At 33.3% G+C, this 25,497-nt stretch overlaps 1 protein-coding gene across 4 annotated transcripts in view; it reads left to right on the forward strand.

Moving 5' to 3' along the window:
* The window catches only part of FSTL5 (follistatin like 5), a 670,505-nt gene that overhangs the window by 520,974 nt on the left and 124,034 nt on the right, over positions 1–25,497 (forward strand). For all 4 annotated transcript variants that reach the window (XM_030865721.3, XM_060299861.2, XM_030865720.3 and 1 more), the window contains exon 9: positions 21,111–21,272. In XM_030865721.3, the coding sequence (XP_030721581.1) occupies positions 21,111–21,272 (162 nt within the window). The remainder of the gene's footprint in view (positions 1–21,110; positions 21,273–25,497) is intronic.

The following is a 25,497-nucleotide window of genomic DNA, read 5'->3' on the forward strand; positions in this document are numbered from 1 at the left end:
TATATAACTGACTCACTTTGCTGTACAGCAGAAACTAACACAACATTATAAATGAACTATACTCCGATAAAAATTAAAAAATAAAATAAAATTACATTAAATTATATCACTTTTGAAAGTGAATATTTTAAAATAACACATCATTATGTCAAGTAAATAATACATTTTTATTGAAGGTAAGTTTTGCAGAAGGCAGAAAATATATTATTTAATCAACTGATGTATTTTAGCAAGTGTTTTGTTATAGTGTCTCCAAAAAATACAGTAAATAGTAGTGCCATCTATTGATAAAACTGAAAACTACAGTTTCTTCTTAAAGAAAATGAAAACTTTTACTTTGGAATATATATCTCCAAAAATAATAATTCCTTATTGTTATGACTATTGTAAATTATTATTGTGTCACATCAAATACTGGAACTGTGTTAAAATAATATATGTGTATGTGTGTTCGTAAATATTGGTTATGGGTTTAAGTGTAGTTGGGTTATTTAATCATTGAAGAAAATTAAATTTAATATTAAATATTTATTTTCTGCTAAAAATTTTAAGTAAGAAATACCTATGTAGTGAAAGAGGAAATACTGTCTTTATTCTCTTTTAATATGCACAAAATATTTTTAAGATGTAAAAATTTGCATGTGTACTTCTTAGGATGCACTCTGACCATTTTAATATTTATTTTTCTTTATAATTTTGATTTTATTATATATAATAATAGCCTACTATTTGGCAAACTCTTAAATTAGATTGGCTAGTCTCAATATAGTACAACTGACTAGAACAATCTATATGCTATCTGGCTAAATTATCAGGGTGAAATTGAATAGTTTAGAAGAGTTAGGTTAAAATATATATCTACTAATAAGTGACAAGATTACAGAGAAGAAAGGAGCAGAAAGCAGTGCTGATATCTACTGACCTGTAGGGTATGGTCAGATTATATGTTGCAGGTGACAATTGCCCAAGGATTAACAGCAGCAGAGGAAGCAGTGTGCCTGACAAGAGCAGAAACAATAAAGTCAAGCACAGACTTAACAGGGAGGAATTAAATGAAGGCTGTGGTGACATTAGCTGCCCCCCCCCAGCATGTTATGATGGTGACAGTTAGAACATAAAGCTGATATCAAGCTCTTATTCATTCATTGACTCACATGCATGTAATTTATCTACTTTATAACTGCAGGTTGAGATCTATTATATACCATGCTGGATTCTGAGGACCCAGTAGTGAACAAATGATAGTTATATTCTTCCTAGAGGAGTTTACTATCATTTTTGATGCCCAGCCTCCCATATATTGAGTACAACCTGCCTTTCCTTCAAAACACTTTGCTGCCATTGGTCAGATATTATCCTAAACCAAGAGATGTATGATGAGCAAAATATAATGGTACCATAAAGCTACAATAATCAAGATGGTGTGATACTGGCATAGGATAGACACAAAGATCAATGGAACAGAACTGAGAGAATTGGAGAAGGGAAAATGGATGTAAAGTTGGGAAGAGCAAGGAAAACACACACCTGTGAGCATGAAGGGGAACCCAGGATACTGGCCTGGTACCAACGTCAATGCTCACTGCTCCAGCCTTGATGGGGTGAGTGTCCTGAGATTGTACAGAACCAAATGCACGCCATGCCCAGGAACCAGCGAAGCTGAGGGGGGCCGAGCAGTGGCAGGCCTGGCTGCTACCCCACACTAGCCACACCCACCCCAGTTCTGCTGCCCTGTGTGTGAGCTACAAGATCACACAGTGCGCTGCTCCAATATTCAAAATGGCCTTTGCTTGCTTCTGCCCGCCAAACCTTGGACAGAACTAAAATTATAGTTACTCTTTTGCCACATCCTAACTGGAAACATACAAGAAAGGGAATTCTTGGAAATGAAGTTCAGCCCAGCCAAATTGAGACATTACGAAGCCACTATTAATATTTTTTTTTACTTTTTTTTCCCACAGAAAGGTAATATATTGTTCTCACTGTTCTTCCCTTCTTTTCTCCTTTTTTTTCTTTATATTTTTTTGAGTTATAATTCTCATACCATAAAATTAACCTTTCTAAAGTGTACAATTTAGCATGTTTTGGGGGTATCACCAGAATTGTGCAACCATCATCATTGATTCCACAACTTTTTCACTTGGCATTCACTCTCAACTTTCCAGCCCCTGAAAACCACTGATCTATTTTCTGTTCTATGTATTTGCCTATTCTTACACTTTACATCTATCTTCCTTTCTTAAATGTCTGCGCTGTGAACTTAAGCTACAGAATCAGAGAGGAAGACAACAGTCTAACAGAGGCTGTTTACTCAGCTCATACAATTGAACTGTGTAAAGTGAGAATCCTGCAACAAATCCAGGTAGGTAGATAGATAGATAGATGATAGATTAGATTAGATAGATAGATAGAATCTACATATAATGTATATAATTATATATCTATTATATATAGATAGCTTTCTCTGTATACACACACACATGCACACACATATATATACACACACATATGTAATATCTCTGTCAGAATGCATGAGAAGCTGGTAACATTTATTAGTTGCCTCTGGAGAGAGGGAAACTAGATACCTAAGAGATAGACATGAGAGGGAGACTTTTCATGGTATATTTTTTCTATCTTTTTAAACATTCAATCATGCGAATGTATTGTGTATTTATAGATTCATCTACGTTGTTGTGTGTATCAATAATTGGTTCTTTTTTATTGCTGAATAGTAGTCCATGATATGCATGTTCCAGAATTTCTTTAGCTCTTCACCTGTTGAAGGACATCTAGGATAATTCCAGCTGTTGTCTATTACAAATAAAGCTGCAAAAAATATTCATGCACAGTTTTTTATGTGAACATAAATTTCAGTTCTCTGGGATAAAGACTCAGATGGTTAGTTGTTGAGTCATATTGTAGTTGCATGTTTAGATGTTTTTCAGAAACTAACAAGGCGCCCACACCATTGTATATTCTCACTAGCAATGTATGAGTGATTGAGTTTCTCTGCATCCTCAGCAGTATCTGGCATTATCACTAGTTCTATTTTAGCCATACTGATAGACGTGTGATGATGTCTTATATTCATATTAATTTGTGCTTACCTAATGGCTAATTAAACAAATACCTTTTCATATGATTATTTGCCATCTGATATCATTTGCAGTAAAATATCCTCTCATGTCTTTTGCCCATTTTCTAATTGGACTAGTTGCGTTTTTTTAACTGTCGAGTTTTGATAGTTCTTTATTCTGTAAACTAAACTTTGGTTGCATGTCTGGTTTATAAATATTTTCTCCCACTCTGCAGCCTGTCTTTTGATCTACATCATAGAGTCTTTTCCAGAGCAAATGATTTTAATTTTGCTACAGTCCAATTTATCAGTTTTTTCTTTTATGGATAGTGTTTTTGGTGTCTAGTTTAAGAATTACTTGCTGAGTCCTAAATACTGAACACATTTTCCTATATATTTTCTTAAAAGATTTATAGTTTTACCTTCTGCACTTAAGTTTACAATCCATTTTGAATTTTCATAAGGTGTGATATGTAAGTCATCAATAATTTTAAGACAGAAGGATAATATATAATTCCTCTTGCATGAGTGGAGGAGAAATTTCTATTTCACCCTCCATCCATGGGTGTGACCATATAAGTAGCAGGAGGTGTGAGGGATGACACAAGTCAGTGTGATTACAAATTTTATCGCTTCTCCATACAGTCACATATTTGCCTCTGCCTTGGACAACTTGTAGATCTCCAAATTCTAAGCCCTTGGTAGAACAGGAAAATAAAAGGATTCTCAGCTCCAGTATGTAATTGAGTCAGAGTTTTTGCTGGTTCTGTTTCATTTTTCCACATTTAGGTTAGGAGTGGATATGGGGAACAAAAAGAAATGAGGAAGCAAAGAAATTCTAAAATTCTGTTTTGGATGGAGATGTTTTCATATCTTGAGTTGCAAGTAGCTGTTACTTAATTCCTGTTCACAATAGCAGAATTGAAGTGGAAGGAACACATAGGAACTTAATGAGTGCAGTAAAGAAAAAGTCAGAAAAGAGTAAACAGCAACAATGTGTAATACATTATAAGTATAAAATAATATGGAAAAATTAAAACAAATATGTTTATCACAATTGATATATGTGGGTGGAATTTCTGCATCAATCAAAAACTCTTGTACAAAACAAAATAGCTGTGTAAGAGTTACAAAAAACGTCTAAAAATATATTGGTAATAAAGTCAATGCATATGTAGAAAATAAAAATAAAATCACTGGTACTATATATTAGCTAAAGTATTATTTATGCTAAACCTATTGGCTGGAAAAAAATGTTTTCTGATGGTAACGAACATATGCAGATCAGGTAAGTGTCAAAACCTTTTAGGTACCTAATGTATAGAATAAAATTGCATCAAGCAAAATTTAAGAATCAAAGGATTTCCTGATAAAACTATAACAATAGTGAGAACTTTAAAGTATACTTATAAAATAATTTGACAGATAAACTGAATAAAACCTAAGAAAAAAAGATTTTAATAATTCAGTATGTTAGAAGTATGTATGTTGTATTTAGATTACAGACAGATGATGGCTGGATGGCTGTAGCATTAGTGCTGTCCTTTTACCATTTTTTTTACAACATGTATTTGACCACAATAAGATTGGTTTTAAAAAAATCTTACAATAGTAGGTGCTGAAAGTATCTGATAGAATTAAAATACCATTTTAAACATTCTAAAATACGTATCAAAGGAATCAGGCTATACTTTATAATGCTTATTTTCATAATGATAACTAATATCATAAAGGACATCCTTTTGACATGATAAATGTTTTTTCTTTAGCATTAAAACAAGATGAGGCTATAGTTTATCATCCCTCTCCACTACTATTTAAATTGTTTAGGATTTGAAAAACATACATATTACAAAACAGACAAATTTTACTATATATTTGAGATGATGTGATGGTTTACCTCTGAAACCCAAGAGATCAAAATCTAAAAGTATTGTAACTAAAATAAAAATAGGACTCAGCCACATAACTGTGAGTGTATATAAAACACTTAGCAGGAAAAAAAGAAATGAGACCTCCCAGCCCCATGTAATATCAAATGGTGAAAGCTCTACCAGAGATCTCCATCTCAATGCTAAGACCCAGCTCCACTCAAAGACCAGCAAGCGACAGTGCTGGACACCCTATGCCAAACAACTAGCAAGACAGGAACACAGCCTCACCCAATAGCAGAGAGGCTGCTTAAAATCATAATAATGTCACAGACACCCCAAAACACACCACTGGATGTGGTCCTGCCCACCAGAAAGACAAGATCCAGCCTCATCCTCCAGAACACAGGCACCACTCCCCTCCACGAGGAAGCCTACACAACCCACTGAACCAACCTTAGCCATTGGGGGCAGACACCAAAAACAACGGGAACTACGAACCTGCAGACTGCAAAAAGGAGACCCCAAACACTGTAAGATAAGCAAAATGAGAAGAAACAGAAACACACAGCAGATGAAGGTTCAAGGTAAAAACCCACCAGACCAAGAAAATGAAGAGGAAATAGGCAGTCTACCTGAAAAAGAGTTCAGAGTAATGATAGTAAAGATGATCCAAAATCTTGGAAATAGAATGGAGAAAATACAAGAAATGTTTAACAAGGACCTAGAAGAACTAAACAGTAAACAAACAATGATGAACAGCACAATAAATGAAATTAAAAATTTTCTAGAAGGAATCAATAGCAGAATAACTGAGGCAGAAGAACGCATAAGTGATTTGGAAGATAAAATAGTGGAAAAAACTACTAAAGAAAGAACAGAATAAAAAAAAATGACAAGAATTGAGGACAGTTTCATAGACGTCTGGGACAACACTAAATGCACCAACATTCAAATTATAGGGATCTCAGAGAAGAAGAGATAAAGAAAGGGACTGAGAAAATATTTGAAGAGATTATAGTAGAACACTTCCCTAATATGGGAAAGGAAATAGTCAATTAAGTCCAGAAAGCACAGAGAGTCCCATACAGGATAAATCCAAGGAGAAACACTCCAAGACACAAATAAATAAAACTATCAAAAATTAAATACAAAAAAATATATTAAAAGCAGAAAGGGAAAAACAACAAATAACATATAAGGGAAACACCATAAGGTTAACAGCAGATCTTACAGCAGAAACGCTGCAAGCCAGAAGGAAGTGGCAGGACGTCCTTAAAGTGATGAAAGGGAAAAACCTACAACCAAGATTACTCTATCCAGCAAGGATCTCATTCAGATTCGATGCAGAAATTAAAACCTTTAGAGACAAGCAAAAGCTAAGAGACTTCAGCACCACCAAACCAGCTCTAAAACAAATGCTAAAGGAACTTCTCGAGGCAGGAAACACAAAGGAAGGAAAAGACCTACAATAACAAACCCAAAACAATTAAGAAAATGGTAATAGGAGCATACATATCAATAATTATGTTAAATGTAAATAGATTAAATGCTCCAACCAAAAGACATAGACTGGCTGAGTGTATACAAAAACAAGACCTGTATATATGCTGTTTACAAGAGACCCACTTCAGACCTAGGGACACATACTGACTGAAAGTGAGGGTATGGAAAAAGATATTCCATGCAAATGGAAATCAAAAGAAAGCTGGAGTAGCAATTCTCAAATCAGACAAAATAGACTTTAAAATAAAGACTATTAAAAGAGACAAAGAAGGACACTACATAATGATGAAGGGATCAATCCAAGAAGATGATAGAACAATTATAAATATTTATGCACCCAGCATAAGAGTACCTCAATACATAAGGCAAATGCTAACAGCCATAAAAGGGGAAATCGACAGTAACACAATCATAGTAGGGGACTTTAATACCCCACTTTCAACAATGGATAGATCATCCCAATTGAAAATAAATAAGGAAACAAGCTTTAAATGATACATTAAACAAGATGGACTTAATTGATATTTATAGGACATTCCATCCAAAAACAACAGAATATACTTTCTTAAGTGCTCATGGAATATTTTCCAGGATAGATCATATCTTGGGTCACAGATCAAGCCTTGATAAATTAAAAAAAATTGAAATCATATCAAGTATCTTTTCTGACCACAACGCTATGAGACTAGATAGCAATTACAGGAAAAATTCTGTAAAAATTACAAACATATGGAGGCTAAACAATACATTACTTAATAACCAAGAGATCACTGAAGAAATCAAAGAGGAAATCAAAAAATTCCGAGAAACAAATGACAAAACACAACAACCCAAAAATTATGGAATGCAGCAAAAGCAGTTCTAAGAGACAAGTTTACAGCAATACAATCCTACCTTAAGAAACAAGAAACATCTCAAACAACCTAACCTTACACCTAAAGCAATTAGAGAAACAAGAGCCAAACACCCCAAAAATTAGCAGGAGGAAAGAAATCATAAACATCAGATCAGAAATAAATGAAAAAGAAATGAAGGAAACAATAGGAGAGATCAATAAAACTAATAGCTGCTTCTTTGAGAAGATAAAAAGAAATTGATAAACCATTAGCCAGACTCATCAAGAATAAAAGGGAGAAAACTCAAATCAATAGAATTAGAAATGAAAACGGAGAAGTAACAACTGACACTGCAGAAATACAAAAGATCATGAGAGCCTACTGCAAGCAGTCATATGCCAATAAAATGGACAACCTGGAAGAAATGGACAAATTCTTAGAAAAGCACAACCTTCTGAGACTGAACCAGGAAGAAATAGAAAATATGAACAGACCAATCTCAAGCACTGAAATTGAGACTGTGATTTAAAATCTTCCAACAAACAAAAGCCCAGGACCAGAAGTCTTCACAAGTGAATTCTATCAAACATTTAGAGAAGAGCTAACACCTATCATTCTCAAACTCTTCCAAAAAATAGCAGAGGGAAGGACACTCCCCAACTTATTCTATGAGGCCACAATCACCATTATACCAAAAGCAGAAAAAGATGTCACAAAGAAAGAAAACTACAGGCCAGTATCACTGATGAACACAGATGCAAAACTCCTCAACAAAATACTAGCAAACAGAATCCAACAGCACATTAAAAGAATCTTACACCATGATCAAGTGGAGTTTATCTCAGGAATGCAAGGATTCTTCAATATATGCATATCAATCAATGTGATACACCGTATTAACAAACAGAAGAATAAAAACCATATGCCCATCTCAACAGGTGCAGGAAAAACTTTCCACAAAATTACACAGCCATTTATGATAAAAACCCTCCAGAAAGCAGGCCTAGAGGGAACTTATCTCAACATAATAAAGGCCATATATGACAAACCCATAGCCAACATCATTCTCAATAGTGGAAAACTGAAACCATTTCCACTAAGTTCAGGAACAAGACAAGGTTGCCCACTCTCATCACTATTATTCAACATAGTTTTGGAAGTTTTAGCAACAGCAATCAGAGAAGGAAAAGAAATAACAGGAATCTAAATGGGAAAAGAAGTACTAAAGCTGTCAATGTTTACAGATTACATGATACTATACCTAGAGAATCTTAAAGATGCTACCAGAAAACTACTAGAGCTAAACAATGAATTTGGTAAAGTAGCAAGATACAAAATTAATGCACAGAAATTTCTTGCATCCCTATATACTAATGATGAAAAATATGAAAGAGAAATTAAAGAAACACTCCCATTTATCATTTCAGTGAAAAGAGTAAAACACCTAGGAATAAACCCACCTAAGGAGACAAAAAACCTGTATGCGAAAACTATAAGACACTGATGAAAGAAATTAAATATGATACCAACAGAGGGAGAGATACACCATGTTCTTGGACTGGAAGTGTCAACATTGTGAAAATGACTATACTACCCAAAGCAATCTGCAGATTGAATGCAATCCCTAACAAACTACCACTGGCATCTTTCACAGAACCAGAACAAAAAATTTCACAATTTGTATGGAAACACAAAAGACCCCGAATAGCCAAAGCAATCTTGAGAAAGAAAAACGGAGCTGGACGATTCAGGCTCCCTGACTTCAGACTATACTACAAAGCTACAGTAATCAAGACAGTATGGTCCTGGTATAAAAACAGAAATATAGATTAATGGAACAGGATAGAAAGCCCAGAGATAAACCCACACACATATGGTCACCTTATTTTTGATAAAAGAATAAAGAATATATAATGGAGAAAAGACAGCCTCTTCAATAAGTGGTGCTGGGAAAACTGGACAGCTATATGTAAAATATTAAAATTAGAACACTCCCTAACACCATACACAAAAATAAACTGTAAATGGATTAAAGACCTAAATGTAAGGCCAGACACTATCAAACTCTTAGAGGAAAACATAGGCAGAACACTCTATGACATAAATCACAGCAAGGTCCTTTTTGACCCACCTCCTAGAGAAATGGGAATAAAAACAAACATAAACAAACTGGACCTAATGAAACTTAAAAGCTTTTGCACAGCAAAGGAAACCATAAACAAGATAAAAAATAACCCTCAGAATGGAGAAAATATTTGCAAATGAAGCAACTGACAAAGGCTTAATCTCCAAAGTTTATAAGCAGCTCATGCAGCTCAATATCAAAAAAACAAACAACCCAATCCAAAAATGGGCAGAAGACCTAAATAGACATTTCTCCAAGGAAGATATACATATTGTCAACAGACACATGAAAGGATGCTCACATCACTAATCGTTATAGAAATGCAAAGCAAAACTGCAATGAGGTATCACCTCACACCAGTCAAAATGGCAATCATCAAAAAACCTACAGACGATAAATGCTGGAGAGGGTGTGGAGAAAAGGGAACCCTCTTGCACTGTTGGTGAGAATGTAAATTGATACAGCCACCATGGAGAACAGTTTGGAGGTTACTTAAAAAAATAACTACCATACAACCCAGCAATCCCACTACTGGGCATATGCCCTGAGAAAACCATAATTCAAAAAGAGACATGTACCACAGTGTTCACTGCAGCACTGTTTACAATAGCCAGGACATGGAAGCAACCTAAGTGTCCATTGACAGATGAATGTATAAAGAAGATGTGGCACATATATAAAATGGTATATTACTCAGTCTAAAGAAATGAAATTGAGTTATTTGTACTGAGGTGGATGGACCTAGTGTCTGTCATACTGAGTGAAGTAAGTCAGGAAGAGAAAAACAAATACTGTATGCTAACACATATATATGGAATCTAAAAAAAAAAAAAAAAAAAGGGTTCTGAAGAACTTAGAGGCAGGACAGGAATAAAGATGCAGATGTAGAGAATGGACTTGAGGACACGGGGAGGGGGAAGGGTAAGCTGGGACGAAGTGAGAGAGTGGCATGGACTTATATATACTACCAAAATTAAATTAGATAGCTAGTGGGAAGCAGCCGCATAGCACGGAGATCAACTCGGTGCTTTGTGACCACCTGGGGGGGGCGGATAGGAGGGTGGGAGGGAGACACAAGGGGGAGGAGATATGGGGGTATGAAACATGTATATGTATTAGGTGCTTCACTTTGTTACAAAGCAGAAACTAACGCACTATTGTAAAGCAATTAAACTCCAATAAAGATGTTAAAAAAAAATAGCATCTACTTAAGGTAGATTTGTGGAAACTGAACCCTCATATACTGGTTACTTTTGGGAACTGGGATTCCTACAAACATTAGTTTAGTAACCTAGCATCACCTATCCAATTTTAAATTCATGTATTTTTTAATGTAGCAGTTATTTGATTCAGCTAATCTAAAAAATGAAAGCAACAGTATGTAAGTACAAGGATGGCCTTTGTGCACAATTGCATATAATAGTGTAAAACTGTGACTCCAGAATCATCAATATTAAAATTGATGAATAAATTATCATAAAGTCATAATGTGAAATATTAATATAGTAAATATAATGAGCTAATTTACATATATTGTCCTAAAATATGTCTAAGATATCTGATGTGAAAGAAATCCAAAGAAATATTTAGAGAATAAGTTCATATTAGGAAACAAAATTGTGCATACATATTGTATAAGGATAGAAGTAAAACTTAGACTACATTGGAAAGTTAAAACTGTTCATATCAGAAATCTGTGGTGAGGGAACAATATTTTACATGCTTCTCTATATTATGTATTTAAAAAATAAATATGTGGTACATTAGGAAATCAATAACATGGAAGAAATTAAAAAGATAAATTATAGTTAACATGAATGAGTAATTTATATTTTTCAGCATTTTTTAATGACTTTTCTATATATGTGATCTCTTTTTTTTTGTTTCACTCAAAAATCTTTGGAGGTAATTTTTATTAGTATGCTAATTTGATTGTTGAAGAAACAGACTCAGAAACCTTAGGAAGTTTCCAGGTACACGTGGTACACCTGGCTGTACTTGTTGAACGTGGACCTCCAGCCCTGATTGGTCTGGTTTCATGTGGTCCATGGACTTGGATAAGACAGGGATAGATTTAGACTGTGGCTCTATGAGTAAAATCAGTAGGTTTATACTAGGGGATAAAAAACACAAAACTAGGACACTGTGGGATATTCTGAAAATTATCAAAGGCATTGTCTAAAAGAGCATGATTTTCTTCTGTTTAGAGTTAGCAAATTTATATGTATGCCAAGATTTTGTTTTACACGTATGAAAAATTAAAACAAACATCCTATTCAACTTAACAATGAAAAATGATGAAAATTAAATAATAACTTGTTTTAAAAGAAATAGTCATGTATATTCTCTTTGTTTAATAAGCATCATGATCAGTATGATTCTTAAATAATTTTTAAGGCTACAGTGTTATTTGTAATTTTGTAACTTAAGGATTTCTTTTGACATTTGTCATGGTTAAACCATGTATAACATAATGCTTGTTCAAAACAAAGTTTACTGCTGCTTTATTCGAGTGTCTTTTCAAATGAAGTATCTGCACATTTTTAATAAATTAATATTATGTCTTACTTTTACATGACTATCTCCAACTACAGGTAGATTGCATTTACAGTTTCTATCCAGAAGCTCATCCTGCATTTAGGAAATTATATTTATAATCCTCAGTATGTTAGCATATATAAAAATTGTTCTAAGCTCAATTAGGTAGTTTCTTAAGAAATTACTTCATGTTGATAAAACTGGAGTTCAACTTATAGTAAAAATATATATACATGGAATTATAGACTAGCCAAGTTTTTATATAAATTAGTTTTCAAAAAAAGCCCTGAACAAAATTATTTAATATTTGTAGTTTTCATCATCTCTATTGAAAAGATTTTCATCCACTGTTGCACTAACAGTGTTAATCATGAATCCATTTTTTCATCTGCAAAGGCATTTTTTATTTTAAAGTACCATCACACATTACTTTATTATAATGTTCACTTTTCAAATGAAGAAACAGGAACTGAAAGAGTTGGACTAAGTCTCTCAAAATCACATAGCTGGTTAGTTCCAGGTTGTGATCTAAAATCTGTCTCCTGAGTAATCCTGTTTGATGCAAGCTGCTTTATATTTTAGAGTTTTACCATATTCTTCAAATTCTTTAATTTCTTACACAAATGACAGAAGAAGATAAGGCTAGCTGGAGTAATAGCTGTAAGAAAAATTCTGAAATTTTCCAAATTCCAAAATCATATATATTTTTGCCACACATTTTAATTATATTGAATGACATACATTTTCCTTATCTTTTTAAGCTCTAACTAATGCAATTGTTTTTTACTTCCCAGTCACAAAAAAAATGTTTTTTTGCAGGGTATACATACACTTACTAGTTCTGTGACTAAGGGGGTGCAAATGTGATCGAGGAAAAGCTTAGAAGATACACCTGATCTGTTTAGAATTTTTCTGGATAAATTGTATTTAGATAGGGTTTATATTTGCATCTTTAACATTAAGCAGGTTGGCAAAATGTTGTCTTGCTTTCATTTCCTTTTCTCTAGTTTTGGCAGATATTGCTGATCGACTATAGTTTTCACTCTATTGAACTCATACATGGATTTAGGCTACCTGTAGTTTAGATCTCCAAGAAGTGCAATCAATGGGTATTGACTAGCGAAATTAATATACATTTGCCATTTCTCCGATGAAGCTTCGGTCATTCTATTTGTAAAAGGCAAAGAAAATTATTTCTGGGAAGTGAAGTGTGTGGGTTTAGACACCTAACATTTTCCTTCTGACTTGGGTCTAGCAGTGGGTTGGGAACTTGCCATACATTGTTTCCTTTAATCCATGTAATCCTATAAATGGTTTCAAATTTTTTAAATGGGGAAAGTGAGACTCACAGAAACTGGATATTTTACTCCTTAGAGCATAAAGTAAGTGTTAGAAATGCATTCAAATTTTCAGGTTGGGTGGGCTTACTATAATATAGCCACTATACAGTCCCTGCCTCAAATAATTAATTTGAGATCTCTGGACAAATTATTTAAATTATGTATATATTAAATCAAATAAAATAAAGTCTAAGGAAAAGAAAGCATCCATCATGACAGCATTAAATTAATTTTTTCATTAATTCCTCTTTTATTTTTTTCATAGATTTAGAAACACAGCATCCTATGTATTATTATTTTGAATACTTTAGTTATCTTTTGTGTTTCAGAGAGCATTTTTGAAAACGGTGGCTTTTGAGACTTTGAAATTGGGGATTAAAAGGGCCACTAATTTTAAGGATTAGTATAATAGATCTAAGTTAATTAAACTAGGATGAACTGCTGTCCCTTTCAAAATGGCTTAAACTGTTGTGATTTATTACAATACTGTAGGAAAACAGGAAGATCTAATAATAAAAAAAATCAGAAAAGTTTATGACCATAAGTGTGTTGCTGTTAATTTATATTTTGCCTCTAACATTTGTTGCATCCTCTACACTTTTATGAAGGCTGCAATAATGTGATCAGAGAGTTTTGTAATATTGACAAGAGGCAGTGTGAAAGTCATGAATATAAAAAGATTGCTTTGGGATAAAGTTAAAGAGAAATTGATGGCTTTAATAATGTCAGAGACAAAAGGCAATGGACAAGCTCAGTAGCATTTAAAATATTTATTAAACCCAGTCTGTAATTTTTCATAGGAAAGTTGCTTTAATGACAAAGGAAGTCATAATACAAACAGAATAATCCACATGCCACTGTGAGTCAGCACTACTTCAGAGACATTTATATTCTTACCCTCAAGCTTTCTTACAACCTTTTCTAACAGTGCAGCTGTGTGAATAATTTGTGGAAGAGTACTGATAGAATCCTTCAAAAGAATACAAGATAATGGCATCAAGAAAAGGAAAAAAATATCCAGCGTTTATTTGTTTACATCCCTGTGACCTGACAATTCACCTTAAATTCACTTTTGTTTTCAGTTAGAATGCAGTTGCTGTATTGGGTCAGTGATCTCTGCCTAACTCTAAAATCAGACTTCAAAGTACCTGGGATGTGCGATACTTTCCGATGTGCTATAGTGCAGCAACTTCTAAGGAAAGATCACAGAATGGAAGTTGAAGGATGAAAAAAGGCAGAGTTCAGTATTATAAGATATATATTTTTTCCATTAGATCCTTTCTATCATTAGATTAGAAAGATTTTTAGATTAAAAGGATTCTCTTAGATCTTTCCTAATACTGAGAAAAACACTGATTTATTCTAATTCAATAAAGTTATTATGGACTTTTGAGAAATACATCCATCGACCTTTATTACCCAGTTTTACACCCATTATTATTATTAAATACTTCATGGTTTTGAGCTGATAAATGTTTATAACTGATTCTATGTAGACTCAGAGTTTCCAGGAATATAATTAAACTAGTTCTTTAACTTATTTAAAAAAAATTTTAATTTAATATTTTTTTAGTATCAGAACCCCATTTCCATTTCTATAACTGGTTAAAATATTAGCTTTATGTATGTATTCTTGGAGTAACTAGTCCTTCATATGTAGCATCCAATTATTTATACTTTATGCTCTAATAATTATTAAATAAAATGTTATCTATATTAGTTTAATTTAGTCTCATGGTGATACTGTTATTTTAACTGGGTGATAGAAAGAAATAATGCAGTTTCCTTGAGAAGTTACATCTATTTGAAATGAATTATTAATACCTCTCCAAAAATACTATGAATGCACTGATGATTTATTTGACTTTTACATTTTAAAATACAATTTTTCAAGGATCTCAAATACACCTTATCTATTAATATATGAAGCCTAATTCAGAATTTAGATTTAGATTTCAAGTAGTCACATTCCACTAGACACTTCTCTGTGTCTAGTGGACACATTCCACTAGACACTTCTCCACTTAGTTTGTGATCTACCAGATAAGACAATTTAGGCCAATTATTTCCTATGTTCCATTAGGCTAATTTCCAAACCTGGTCTCAGCATTCATTCAACATGTTAATATGTAAAACTGTACATGTGAGAGATGGAGAGAAAATGACACCTAGAACAACGTGCTACACTCAGAAGTTGCTCAGTTAATATTTGTAAATTATTATCTTAAGACTCAAAATAAACAAGTCAGATTTTGTACTTTTCTTAAATTTTATTCATGAACAAAATTCATATATTTGGATCTTCTTGTATACCTTCCATTTTAAATGTCAAAAACTTATTTGGTTATAGTTATAGAATAAAACTGAACAATTTATAATCTCAACCATTTAACATGTTCGTATACATATACATATACTATATTATTAAATATTGATATTATTTGACTTTATCTGATGATATCAAATAAAGCCAACCATTTAAATTGCTGAGATATTTTTGTGAAACATCCAATATCATCAGGAAATTTTCAGTGAGTAGACACCTTTAAATACTACCTTTTGTTTAAAATATGGGGAACTTTAAGGATTTTCATGGTAGTGCATGAAATTGGATTCTCAGTACAGTGTGGGAAACCTTTGGTGGCCCCTAAATTTCGTTTTCCATGCACTGCCCAAATAAAGGAAAGATAAGTTCATAGAGTGCACTTCCTAACTAAAAGCGATTGTAGCAAACGGCTTGAAATGTTCTCTGGGGGAGTACTGACTTTTTAATTCAGCTGCCATCAATCCTCATTTATATTTCATAATATGTATCCCAGGAAAATAAACTACTTTTAAATGTGTAGCTTGTCGCTGAGGTTAAATAGTTGTTATGCCAATCACTTATCCTTCAAGTTTATAGGTGATATTTTTCAGACCATCATTTGATACCAGTGCACTAAATGAGAACCATATTATATGAGAGTATTATTATTTTTCCAAAGTACATATTACCTATTTGAGTATAAAACCTCTACATGACAAAAAAATTATTGTTGACTGTTTCCCTTTCAGTTCATGCACACATATATCAATAAAGTAAAAACAGGAATGCAGGGGGAAATTGAACATCTGATTTGAAAAGTTGTCCATTAGGGAGTATCAGAGACAGTATAGATGACCCATATAATATCTATGTATTCTAACATGAATCATGAAGTGTCTGTTGTTATCATTGAGTTGATTAATGTGCTTCCTCTCAATCTAATTTTCAAATATGTTTAGGTTGTCTCAAGTTTTTGCTATTCCAAAGAATGTTGCAAGAAGCATTGAGCCTTGGTTTTGACAAGATACACTTTCTCGTATTAAATATTTATTGAGAGTACTTATCCATTTTGGCTTTCTATATAAGTCTTTTTAAAAGGCTTATTTCCTAACTCCCTTGTTGTTAAGCCATTAGGGATTCGATCTGAGCTTTGATAGAGTCTCTTTACTGCAGATCATAGAGTAATGTGGGTTTGCTGGGGAGTATATTAAAATATCTCCTTAAAACATTATTTGTTTGAACCTCCAGTAAAATGCTACAAAAACTACTCAGTGTTAGGTATATTAAGAGCCTAAATATATGCTCTATGTCATCAGTAAAGCAGGTACAGAAATACTATGAGAGTTAGTTTTGAAATTTTATTTTCTATTTTTATTTATTTATTTATTTACTTTTTTTTTTTTTTGCGGTACGCGGGCCTCTCTCACTGTTGTGGCCTCTCCAGTTGCGGAGCACAGGCTCCAGACACACAGGCTCAGCGGCCATGGCTCATGGGCCTAGCCACTCCGCAGCATGTGGGATCTTCCCGGCCCGGGGCACGAACCCATGTCCCCTGCATCGGCAGGTGGACTCTCAACCACTGCGCCACCAGGGAAGCCCAGCATGTGTGTTTTTTAAAGAAAGTTTTTTACCCAATCAAAATATAATTATCAAATCAGTAAGCATAACATTGATAGAATCTCATCTAGTTTACAGTCCATATTGACTTGTTGACAACCTTCCCAATAATAGCTTTATAACTAATTTTTCCTTGTCCAGAATCCATTCTGGATTCCACATTGCATTCGGTTAATATTCCTGTTTAGTATCTTTTAAGCTAGAAACTTCCTTCAACCTTTCTTTGTCTTTCTTTTTTATCAAGGTATAATTCACATAACATTGAACAATTTTAAAGTGTACAGTTCTGTAGTTTATAGGACATTTAAAATGTTATGCAACCATCTCACTATCCCCAAATATTTTCATGAACCCCAGAATACACCTCATAGCCATCAAGCAGTCATTTCACATTTCTCCTTTCCCTCAGCCCCTGAGAACCATGAATCCGCTTTTTATCCTGGTGGATTTACCCATTCTGGATGTTTCATGTAAATGGGCTTATACAATATGTTGCCTTATGTGTCACACTTCTTTCACTTAGGGTAATATCTGAGCATATTATATTGTAGCATATATCAGTACTTCTTTCTTTTTATTGCCAAATAATATTTTATCGTAAGGATAAACCACATTTTATTTTTCTGTTTATCAGTTGATAGTTGTTTTTGTAATGTCCACCTTTTGGTTATCATAAACATTCACATACATGTTTGTTATGGAAAACCTGTTTCAATTATGTGTACAAACCTAGGCTTGGAATTGCTTGATCACGTGGTGATTCCATGTGTAACAGTTTGAGGAACCACCAGTGTCTTCCACAGTGGCTACATCATTTTATAGTCCTACCACAGATGTGCAAGAATTCCAATTTCTGCCTTTTGTTTTGTTGTTTAATAGCATCCTAGTGGATATGAGTGGTATCACATTGTGATTTTAATTTGCCTTTCCAGTGATGACTAGTGAATTTTGATATCTTTTCATGTGCTTATTGGCTATTTGCATGCCTTCTTTATGGAGACATGTCTATTCAAGTCCTTAGCCCACATTTGAATTGGATTGTATGGGGGATTTTAACCTTTTTTTTTTTCCTGTGTGAAAACATTTAAGTTCTATTCTCCTAGCAAGTTTCAGTTATACCCTACAGTGTTATAAACTATAGTCACCATGTTATTCGTTAAATCCTCAGACCTTATTCATCCTATAACTGACAATTTGTACCTTTTTCCCAACCTCTCCTTATTCCCTTCACCTCCCTGCCCCTTGCAACCACTTTTCTACCCTCTGCTTCTATGAGGTCAACTTTTTTTTTTTTAATTCCCCATATAAGTTATACCATGGAGTATTTTTTTGGTGTTGTCTGGCTGATTTCACTTAGGATAATGCCCTCCAGGTTTATCCACGTTGTTGCAAATGACAAGGTTTCCTTTTTTTAAGGCTAAGTAATATTCATATATATATATATATATATATATATATATATAAAATAGTTTCTTTTCTCTTATCAACTGAAGGAAACTTATGTAGGTTATTTCCATATTTTGGCTACTGTGAATAATGTTACTATAAACATAAGGAAGATGTTCATACATATAGCTATCTCTTTGAGATAATAATTTTGTTTCCTTTGGATATATACCCTGAAGTGGGATCACTGGATCATAAGGTATATATATGTATTTATGTATGTGTGTGTATATATATATGTGTGTGTATATATATATATGAATATGAATCATATATATAATTCATATTATATGAATATAATTATACATATATGAATTATATAAATAATTCATATTATATCAATATATATAATTCATAGTATATTCATATGTATACTATGAATTATATATATATATAATTTTTTTGCCACAGGAAGTCCTGACAAGTCAAATTTGGAACATACTTATTTTTAATACCCATCAGATTTTCTTTCTTATGGCTAAATTCAGTGGCTGTTACAGACCACAGTCAGCCAGACTGGTTAAGGGCAAACTGAAATGTAGAGAGCATCGGCCCAGGAGTCAGACCTCCCTTGATTTTAACCTCAACTCTGGACTCTAATAAGCTTTGTGACTTGGGGATGCCATTAACCTCTCTGTGACTCATCTTCAAATCAACATGACTACAAAGCATTCACATTCCATAACATCTATGAATATATTATAGTTTTCATTCTAAAGGTACTGCTACTGACATATCACCAGAGTAACTGATGCATATTCCAGAAGAGACATAAATCAAATCTCAGTTTTCCTGGTGAGAATATTGAGGCTAAAGTTCAGAAGGAATCCATATTAGTTAAGGCTTACTTAAGCAGAAAGGGGAAATTCATTGACTTGGAAATAGATCTATTTTTAATTTATTGAGGAACCTCCATACTGTTCTCCATAGTGGCTGCACCTGTTTACATTCGTACCAACAGTGTACAAGGGTTCCTTTTTTTCCACATCCTCACCAGCATTTGTTATCTCTAATCTTTTTGATAAGACACATCCTAACAGATATAAAGTGATAACTCATTGTGGTTTTGATTTGCATTTCCCTGATGATCAGTGGCGTGGAGCATCTTGTCAGGAACCTGTTCGCTATTGTATATCTTTGGGAAAATGTCTATTTTGGTCCTTTGTCCATTTTTAAATTCTTTTTCTATTAAGATGTGTGACTTTTTGGTACATTTTGGATATTAACTCCTTATCAGATAGTGGTTTACAGATATTTTCTCCCATTCTGTAAGTTGCCTTTTCACTTTTTGTTGGTGTCCTTTGCTGTGCAGAAGGGGGCTATTTGTCTTTTGTTGCTGAGTTGTAAGAGTTCGTTGTACGTTCTGGATACCAGGCTCATATCAGATATCATCTGCAATTTTTTCCTGTTTTGTCAGTTGTATTTACACTATTTCCTGGCATCCTTGTCAAAAATCAATTGACCATAGATGTATGAGTTTATCTCTGTGCTCCTTATTCTAATCCCATAGAAGTATATTTTTATCTTATTGCCAGTACCACATTGTTTTGATTACTATACCTTTGTAATATGATTGGGAATCAGGAGATATGAGAACTCCAGTTTCATTCTTCATTTTCAGGATTGTTTCAGCTCTTTGGAGCCCCTTGTAATTCCATATGACTCTGAGGATTAGCTCTTCGATTTCTGCAAAAAAAATGCAGTTAGGAATTTTGATAGTGATTACATTGTATCTATAAATCAATGTTGCAATATTGTGTGTCATTTTACCAAATCTTATTATCTCACCAATTAATTATTCAGTTCATAAACACATGGTGTCTTTCTGTTGATTTAGGTTTTATTTAAGTTCTTTCAACATGTTTTGTAGTGTTCAAAGTAAAAGTCTCTCACCTTCTTGGTGAAATTATTCCTAAATATTTTATTTTTGGATGTATTGTAAGTGGAATTGTTATCTTAATTTCTAAAAGATGCTATAGTAAGGAAAAGTTTTTTCTTCTCTCCCATTTATATATTTGTTCATTTATTTATGTTACTGAATTCATCGAGTCTTGTTTGATTCTTTATACTCCTTTATAATTGATAATTATCTCAATGCTCAAATTATTTCAGATTTGGTGAATGAGAGCCTTTTTAAACTGGTTTTGTAGTTTTTGATATGTTTCTGTCATTCCTTAAGGACTTCTTTAGTTATTGAATCAAGATATCCCAGGCTCAGCTTATATTTTCCCTGGTGCAGTCTCAGAATAGCTTTTATCTAGGGGACACTGGTACGTTTTAGTGGATGCTATTATTTGCAAACTAAGACCTGTAGAAATATCATTCATTAAATTATCATCATTAAAATAATATAATTGTAATTTTCTCGTATTGCAATTTTTCTTTGTTTTGGAAAATCAAATGGCAAATACAGATCACTCATTCACTTTCTTTTCCATTTCTTCTTTTAGTCCCTCCTGTAATCCGGGTGTATCCAGAGAGTCAGGCCAGAGAACCTGGGGTAACTGCAAGTCTCAGGTGCCATGCTGAGGGCATACCAAATCCTCAGCTTGGATGGCTGAAGAATGGAATTGATATTACACCAAAGCTGTCCAAGCAACTCACACTTCAAGGTGCTTTTTACTTGCATTTTTCCTCTTAAATGACAATGTAAAAATTTTATTCTAAAATTTATAACACATTTTACATTATTATGAGAAAGAGCAAATAAGTCTTGGTGGCAAAAGAATATCATGAATATGAAAAAAGATATGGTTGTACCTAAGACATAATATTTGAAATAGAGTCCTTTAATATTTTTAATGTTTTAAATAATAGTCTTGTCATAATGATTAGCTATGTCATTATTTCTGTCATAAGTAAAATATTAAATTTTTTCTTTTAAAATCTTATCCTCTGAATTATAGCAGATATGGGGAACAGAATAATTGGATCTCTTCATTGAATACATTTCTGAAGAGACAATTTTAAATGCTTAAATCATATATTAAAATATATATTACAGAGAGTGTCAAAAATAAGAAATTCTTTAGGAAATGTTTTGCATCATGAAATGAAAAGAGAAAAAATTCAAAATGCTACTAAGTATGTTCCACATTTGTGTAGTTTTACAGTTATGAAGTTCTTACGTTCTAATATATAAAATATTCTGTATGTTCTAATAGTCTAATGTGCAGACATTAATCAATTATTTTACAGATTATAATAATCACAAATGAGTGGTATGTGAAAAGCAAACCAGGCAATCTTTCTAATGTCAAATAATCTAAATAATGCAAAAGCAGTTTCATATATGTTGATTATACTAGTAAGCAAAAAAATGTAAAAATCTTATTTCCATTGTCAGGAGTGGCCCAGAGACAGTCATTTTACTGGAGTATCTGTTGCATGGTATTACATTCCTTGTTCCATGCTTTTAAATTAATTCAATTCATACTTTAGAAATGAATATATTTTCATTTTTAAAATTATTTCTGTAAGAATAGACTGCTCTTATTATTCAACTTAGAGAGTGAATACACTTTATCGGTATACATCTTAAAATAAATATTTTAAATCATTTACTTATTTATTTTTGCAAATGAAAAATGACATGTGAAAGTATTTTTGACCTTTCAAAGCTGAATCCTAGCAATCTCTATGTTAATATAAGTAGGTCCAACAAATTTACATGTTTATGTCTATTGATTGCATCATGGTGTCTATAATCTAAGGTGAGGATTGATCTGATAAACTGAAGTTAAATTGAATGAAAGTCTAATTAGCTTCTGATTTTGTCATCTCTTACCTATTTGACAGCAACAAACCATATTATATGAACTTATTTTGTTTTTGTTTTAGAAATATACAGGAAGGCAAATTTGGGGAGTTGGTTACACTCTAGACTCAATATTTGAAAGATTGGGGCATTTGTAAAATAGCTATTATCATTTTTTAAAATAAGAGAAAATAAGTTAATTTTTGAGAGACTATGACAAGTAATAAAATGTAAGTAGGAAGCAGAACCTAAGAGATAAATCTGGGTGCACAGGAGTGTGAAATTCCATGTGGCTTTGTATATGATCACATATTACCAAATTACATAGTTATTTAATTATCCGTTTATTCATCAGATGCTTATTTAGCATTGGTATATGAGGTCCAGGTCTAGGCACTAACTGATAACTATGGCAATAGATGGGATGATATGGTTATGAGAAGTAAAATTCAACAAAGCAGAAATATTTTGGCGGGCAAATCAAGATAAATATCCGAAGGGACTAATAATTAGCAAAGAGGCAGGAGAACAAGGTGATTACAGAATGAAAGAAAAGAAAGCCAGAGATGGGAACAAGTTCAACAGTGCTGGGGACATAGAAAGGTCAAGGAAGATCATTAAAATATATTCATGGGTTAGTGATTAGTTTGTCCTTGTGACATTTAGAAAATCAGTCCTCAGTGGGCTTAGAAATGAAAAGGAGGGAGGAAGTATAAAAACCTCTTTCCAAATTTTGAAAGAGTAAAAAATAACAGTAGTAGCTGCTGGTGGGAAGGTTTAGGACTGATGAAGATATTTCTTACTTCTTGGACAATTTGTTGGTTTAAAAGGATATTGGTAAAGAGAAAGATGTATGAATAATGTAACAGGGGAAGGAGGGACAAATACAAAACAAAAAAGGAGGGGAGGTTGGCCTTGGAAAGAAACAGAAAACTTCCTTTGAGAATTAAATAAAAATGAAGATGTAAATGGAAACAGGAGGTTTGGGGATTAATTTCTTTCTTTTCCAGCTTTTATTGAAATTCAGTTGGCATATAAAATTGTGTAAGCTTAAGGTATACAAGGCAATGATATTTTACACATATGTTGTGAAATGATTTGGGTTTACTTTTTAATCACTTCTATGTATTTCATGATATAAAGAACAAGACAACCTGCTTAGAGTGAGAAGTTATTATTATGCCAGGAAACATCAAACAAAGACTAAAGATCTGAAATAAAAGTGGAGTAGGGTATGAAATGCAACTAACTTTAAAGGTCAAGTAACATCCTGTTACTTGAAAATTGGAGATCGTGAATTTGAAAATTTGTAAATTTGCTTATGTAATAGTCTAGTACTTTAATCAAAAATTTAAGTGCAGGGAATGTTTTCTAGTTCTGAAAGCAGATGTGTCAGGATGATAAATGGACCCGGAAATTGGTAGTTCTGGTCATAGAGTAGAAAACATCTAGATATGCTAGATTATGTAGGAAAGGAGGGAAAGATAGTGGGACACATAGTTTAGAAGAACATATAAGAATATTGAGAAGAAAGAATTTGAAGAGGGAATAAATTGAAGTTTCAAAAAAGTTCTAGAGAATTTACCTTAAGTATGTGGTCTTTGGAGAGGGCCATGTTTCACATAAAACAAGAAGCTGGTCTGGGCTTAAATACATTGTTTTCTTCTCATCTTTTAGAGCAGGGGTCTGCAAATGAAGGACCACAGACCAAATCTGGAAAGCTGCCTATTTTCGTAAATAAAGCAATTGTTTTGCTTGTTTTTAGAACAGCCACATTCATTTAAAAAAATAGTGTCTGTGGCTGCTGTCATGCTGCTATGGCAGAGGTGAGAAGTTGGCACAGAGATTGTGTAGCCCACAAAGCCAACTGGCCTTTTCCAGCGGCCCTGCCAATAAAAACCTGCCAACTGTTTTGGGGAAGTGATTCTCAACAAAGGATGCGGGGAATGGAGGAGTGCAGTGATATCTGTAAATGAAGAAAGAGGTTCCAGTGATTTCAGTGACAAGCCTTCCCCAAACACTCACTGCCTCTCCATATCCTCCTAGGGATGACATTTAAGCGCTTTTCCCCTTGGTTTTCTACCTTCCTCCCCCAAACAGCGGCTCTGATTATTTAGTCTCCTCTCTGTCACAGAGTTGTGCCCCTTTCTACTGCGCATAGTTCATGGTGTCCTTGTGATTGGATAACATGGAATACACCACAAACATGCACACAGAGACATACAGAAAGAAAGAAAAGAAAGTAAAAGAAAAGATGCTAACCTAAACAAATGAGCACTAAAACACTGAACCTTAGGGTCTGATAGAACAGAAGTCCAGCCCTTACCTTTGAGGGGAGTGACTTGCAGAAGATCATTGAGTCTCAGATTCCTCATTTGATAATTAGCTATTATCTGGGACAGTTAAGGAATAATATATGTAAAAGCACCTCCTATATTGCCAACATATAGTAAATGATTAATTATACCCTGGTTTCCACTTTGGGGAATGCAACTCATTCAGAGATTAGCTGCAAATATTATTTTACCAAAATTTAAAAATTGGATTAATCATTCCCTTAACCCTTTGGTTATACACTGACTATATCAATTTACATATTATAATACTGCTTACTTTAGGTATATTTCTTGCAAACGACTGCAAATCTTACCAAGAAAATCATGTGTTTTTTTTCTGTCCCCTATACCTAATAATTCCAGACATATAATTCAGACTCAAGAATATGCTTGCTAAATGGCATTGTATTATACTTGCATGATGTAGCTCACTTAATTCCTTTATGACATGTCTTTTCACATGTATTCTCCTGTAAATGAACCATATTGGTATTAATTAAAACTGTTGTAAAAGCTGAGGACAACGTGGATTATGAATATTAAAAATAAATATAGAAATGGAATCATAGTTTTCAATATGTAACACTTCTTACGCAAGGTAGGAAATGAATATAAAATATGGTGTGTGTGCATTTGATACAGAGTATTGGGATTTCTGTAACAGAGTGACAGCACAATTTATGAAACACTTGATGCATTTGGAATAATTTGGCATGTCTCCAAAGCATGGAACTATGAAGCGAA

Source organism: Globicephala melas, chromosome 5 (assembly GCF_963455315.2).
Source record: "Globicephala melas chromosome 5, mGloMel1.2, whole genome shotgun sequence".
Lineage (NCBI taxonomy): Eukaryota > Metazoa > Chordata > Mammalia > Artiodactyla > Delphinidae > Globicephala > Globicephala melas.